The following is a 5256-nucleotide window of genomic DNA, read 5'->3' as shown; positions in this document are numbered from 1 at the left end:
GAGAAGTCGTAGATCATGGGGCACAGCGCGACCAATACCAATGCCGAAAAAAAACATGAACGACGAGAAGCTAGCATTAGTGATTAGCTTCAAGTACTTGGGCGCAACCCTGTCCAAGGATGGTACCAGTACCGCTGAGGTCCGAATATAATGTCCTTGGCGACCTCAGCGATTTCCAGACTGAGGATGTTGTTGACAAGCAGTCCCATCAGACTTCCACCAAGTACAGGCTCTACAAATAGTTCTCGTAGTCTCCTACCTATTGTAAGACTGCGAGACCTGGACGCTTCACGTGGACACAGAACGCAGGATACAAACATTGAAACACAAATGTCCCTGAAGACTGCACCATATCTCCTACACGAAGAAAAGACCAACGAGTACGTCCGGAAATGACTGCAACCCTTGTTGGCCAACAAGAACCCGTACTTGCGACCGTCAAACGACCAAAGCTGGCTTGGTTTGGACACGTCACTAAGCACAACTCTCTGTGCAAGCCTGTTCTCCAGGGCACGCTAAATGAAGGAGGAAGTCATGGCTGTCAGAAGAAAAGCTGGGTGGACAATGTGAAAGTGGACAACCCTTACCCATGGATGATGATGATGGTGGTGGTGATGATGATGATGTTGTTGTTGTTGTTGTTGTTGTTGTTGATGATGATGATGATGATGATGATGATGATGATGATGATGATGATGATGATGATGATGATGATGATGTTGTTGTTGATGATGATGATGATGATGATGCTGATGATGATGCTGATGATGATGATGCATGATGATGATAATGACGATGATGATGCTGATGATGATGATGATGATGATGATGATGATGATGATGATGATGATGATGATGATAAAACTAAGAACAAGTCTCTTTAACATCTGTTGTCAATGTTTCGACGAACATGTAAAATATAAACTAGAATACTTATTGAATTGAGTTTTTACTACGATTATTAATATCTCTCCTATTGAGATAGGCGTAAGAACTGTATTTGCTTTCAACTCCAGTATGTTAGCTTTTTCTATCGAAAAGCGATTATTTATGAAATGCGCCATTGAAAAGGCACTGAATGCCACTTGTATTTAATCATTATCAATTAAGTATTTTTGTCCAATACAATATTTACACAGCGATCGTGGTAATTTAACAGAAACTATTGTGCTTTGTTTTGAGGAATGAAATATTGAAATCATGCACAACAAATTATGCCCTACAACTTTCATTGACATTTAAACATTACCATTCGATATCATGTATTTTTAAGAGATAATACACTTTCTTTTTTTAGTGAAAATTGTGAATTTTGTATACAAATCCAAAGAATCCAAAATCCCAAAGTTTAATCAGGAATATTTATGCTTTATACCTAATGGATGTGTTCAGATAAAAGGTTACTTTTTTAGGAAATGACACGACTTTGTCTTTATAAAGACTCAATTGTTAATTTAATAAATGCATACGATGCACAAGTTTAATTAAACTTTCAATTAAACTGTCGTGATTATTTCACAGCCCATCTAGCGTTTGTGCAGCTTTCTGTGTTTTTGTGTTAAATCAATAAATCAAACTTATTGAATATGTATATGGTAATAAGGTATAACATTTTAAAACTTTAATTAGATCCAAAAGAAATATTTACTTAAATATCACCACAAACGATAAAAATTAATTTTGTGGACCACAAACCGTTCAATATAAACCACCACTTGTATCGCGCTAAGCGATATGCGACCTGGCGTTTAATTTCATACGGGCTGTCGATGTTTAATAACCAAGTGTATTGAAAACAAGATAATTACTTATTCAAATAAATAAATTGAAAGGGTACGCTTTTCGCTGTCGCTTTTACGTGGGATTAATATAGACGGCGTTTTTTTCTTTCACATACTTTTAATTTCAAAAAGTGTCGCGACTTGTCAGTTTACTATTCAAAGATTCCAACTATTAAGAGGAATTTATTTCACACGAGTGTTGTATGTACTGAAAGTATATACATTTCGCATTAACATTCGAGACATTGATTTCACTGTATTGGATTTGTACGTGTCATTTAAGCATTTCGAGCCCGTCTTATTCGAAATCTAAAATTGAATGAAAAAACAACAATTATTGAAGGCGGAAAAATAAGTGCTTATACAATGGACGTATCAAAACAATCATATTACTGAAAAAGGTGTTTCGCATTATTTGAAAGTTCCTACCAGCAGTATGATTCCATCGAGTAAACGAACGTATACTCGGAAACTAGGCTCCTATGTTCCGGAAAGTCGTGTTGAACTGCATGCGGAAAAGGCCTTGTTCCGAAATCAGACGCAACTCCTTCGAGACTTGTGCGATCGTCAAACGAAATTCAGCAGGCGTCATCCATTTCAGTTCCCAAGCGAGGGTTCGTTTAATCCTATCATTCAGTCGATTTTAAAACGGTCAGGCGCTCTTCAGCAAATGAGGCAGCATGAAGAAAGTCACGTGACAGTTGATGCTAAAAATAACATTTCTCCGGAAGTAAGATGGTTGCTTACGCGGAGTGCCCGTATGCAAAGAGTAAACAACGCGGGATATTCAACGTTCCAAAATAAGATCAAAGACAAGGTAGTGTCAGCAGATGGGAGAAAACGTGAGTTTAGCTTGCAAAGACAGCGATCTATGTGTTTGCGAACCGAACGATCGGACACACCACTGTCACAAAGACTTCAGTGTGATGTACTAGGACCGAAATTTTGCACTGACTGCACGGAAATTGACCAAAAGAAGGCTGTTCTTAGAAAACAGCAAGCACGTTTTCCACGAATCGAAGTCCACACGCGTTCACTAGTGGCACCAGAAAAGGTGGAGAAAATTTTTCTTTCTCATCCAAATGAAATGTTTCATCAACAAAAGAGATATGCCTGCGGCTGTACATATGATCCAAAACTAGAAATAACCACTCCCCTTGTTTACACGCCGCATGAAGTGTTTCAGCGAATACGCAGACGAAAGCAACTTCTTTATGGTGACTTAATGGACGACACATTCAAGACAAGCTCAAACAATTATGACGGTACGAACAGTATTCCCAGAAAACCGACGTATTATCAAGAAAAGACTGAACCACCAATGGACATGACCGTTTCTGTAAAGTTTGTCAATGAAGGATCAGTTAACACAATGTAGAAAAAATAAGCAATATCAATTCCATGTTTCAAAACTGATGGATTATTTTTGTACATGGGGTTTTGTTATTGTACATAAACAGCTTATCAAAAGTGGGAGTTATGATGAAGACCTGACAGTTCGAATAACATTTCATTCACATTGGAACACGTTTCGCCATTGCAGCCTCCGTAGCTTCGTAGTCGGATAACCAGAAGCATAAAGTGGAACCATTAATTGTTTCTCGAGTTTCTTGAGGATCGTTTCGGAGTTTCCAAAGTCTTCAAACGCTTGTACACATTGTGCATGGCATAGTTATAAAACAACCTACAAGCTTATCCTCTGGTGAATTAAAACTTCAAGAACAAACCTATTTATATATTACCTTTGATCCTATCCGAAACCTTTAAGACGTATTCGCTGTGTTATAGCTGCTATTGGGACATATTCCCACTAAATCATGCTTTTACCAAATGTCACCCCAAACGGTTTGTGCTTTGTTGTTTAAAATATGTGGGGAACTTCCGATCATTGTAAACTCCTGAAACTGTACTAAAAGGCCATTTAAACCATCAAAGTAAGTGTTAAACCATTGTTTAAATGGTCGACTTGAGACCCGATGCTTAAATGTTTCAAGCAAAACTACAGTGAGTGGAAAACTTAGAAATAATACAAGCATCCGTGAAAAGGCATGCAAATCGCCCATCAAGACGACTTCTTGTTGTTATGCTAAGTTTGGAAAGAATAGACAGTGTTTGTTAAAGTTCGCTTTGAATTGGGCCTGTGAATAAAGGGGTATGAAGCTTACCGTTGTATTACATGTACAGTATTTTTTGCAAATATCATTTCGACTAGTTATGTATAAAATAATTATATCAAGTTAAAATTAAACAATACATGTATTATTAACAGACTATAAATGTAAAAATGCATGTTACATATTTTTATAGATTATTTTATGAGATTTATAAGAAAAATAAAGCTGGCAACAAGTTGTTATACAATTACTTATGAGTTTTAAGTTCGATAAAAGAATGTCCTTTTTATGACCCCGGATCGAATGATCGGGGGTATATTGTTTTTGGCCTGTCTGTCTGTCATTCTGTCTGTCTTTCATTCTGTCCCAAAACTTAAACCTTGGTCATAAAGTTTGAAATACTGAAAAAAGCAACTGAACTTTGGCATGCATGTGTATCTCATGGAGCTGCACATTTTGAGTGGTGAAAGATCATTGTCATCAAGATCAAAGGTCAAATATATGACTTCAAAGCGGCGCAGTAGGGGGCATTGTGTTTCACAAACACAGCTCTTGTTTGTTAAGTTATATATCAGATTGTAAAACTTTTCTACGACGTGATGTCGGATAGTCGGTGTTATGAAAAACGTTGATCTGAACATGGAAATCAGTAAACACTAGGGATGCAAGAGGTTACAAAAAAACTTTAACCGGTAAACCTTTTGACGTTACCGGTTATTAACCGGTTATTAACCGGTTAACCCAAAACCATTGTAGTATACATGTGTATGTATACTTTAAACATGGCATACCGTTCCTACATGTTGAGATCGCTTGCGTTGATAACATACTCGTTTCTAAATAAAATGTATTATAACATTAATTTTGTAAATGTAAGCTTTATTTTGTATTTATAGTTCCTGCATAAAAGCATAGAAGTTACAAAGTTTTAGAACTACACAGTGTTCATTTTTACGTGTCATTTTTATTTTTGGTTGGGCCGCTTATATTGCGTTCACGTCGTATCGCTCGCAATTATGTTGTGTTTCTTTGTTCCTTTTGTTTTAATTTTTAAACTAAAATTAATTTAATTAAACATTATATGCAGAACATGCACAAAACAACATGGTTCATTTGGTCAAGAATATGAACAAGACGACCTGTTTTCGAGAACACTCGCTCAGATGGTACGGATGTCAATGGCACGGACAAAAGCTTCCGGGCCAACGCGCAAGTTTTGCAAAACGTTGTTATTTTCGCACCATGTCAAATTTACTCGCACGTTTTTTAAGTTGAATAATTTTTTGTTTCTGTGAATGAATATATATTTCTGATAAAACATAAACTCATTTAAACTCTTTCAGAAATACATTTAGCCGTTG

The 5256-nt window shown here is 36.6% G+C and overlaps 1 protein-coding gene across 1 annotated transcript; it reads left to right on the top strand.

The window, feature by feature from the left end:
* The first annotated feature begins 1702 nt into the window (after nucleotides 1-1702).
* Nucleotides 1703-4133, top strand: LOC127851452 (uncharacterized). The gene has a single exon (XM_052385242.1). The coding sequence runs from the start codon at nucleotides 2218-2220 to the stop codon at nucleotides 3157-3159; it is 942 nt and encodes a 313-aa protein (XP_052241202.1). The 5' UTR covers nucleotides 1703-2217; the 3' UTR covers nucleotides 3160-4133.
* Nucleotides 4134-5256: the final 1123 nt, after the last annotated feature.

Source organism: Dreissena polymorpha, chromosome 11 (genome assembly GCF_020536995.1).
Source record: "Dreissena polymorpha isolate Duluth1 chromosome 11, UMN_Dpol_1.0, whole genome shotgun sequence".
Taxonomy (NCBI): Eukaryota; Metazoa; Mollusca; class Bivalvia; order Myida; family Dreissenidae; genus Dreissena; species Dreissena polymorpha.
Note: the sequence above shows the minus strand (reverse complement) of the source record. Positions and strands in the feature narration are given on the sequence as shown.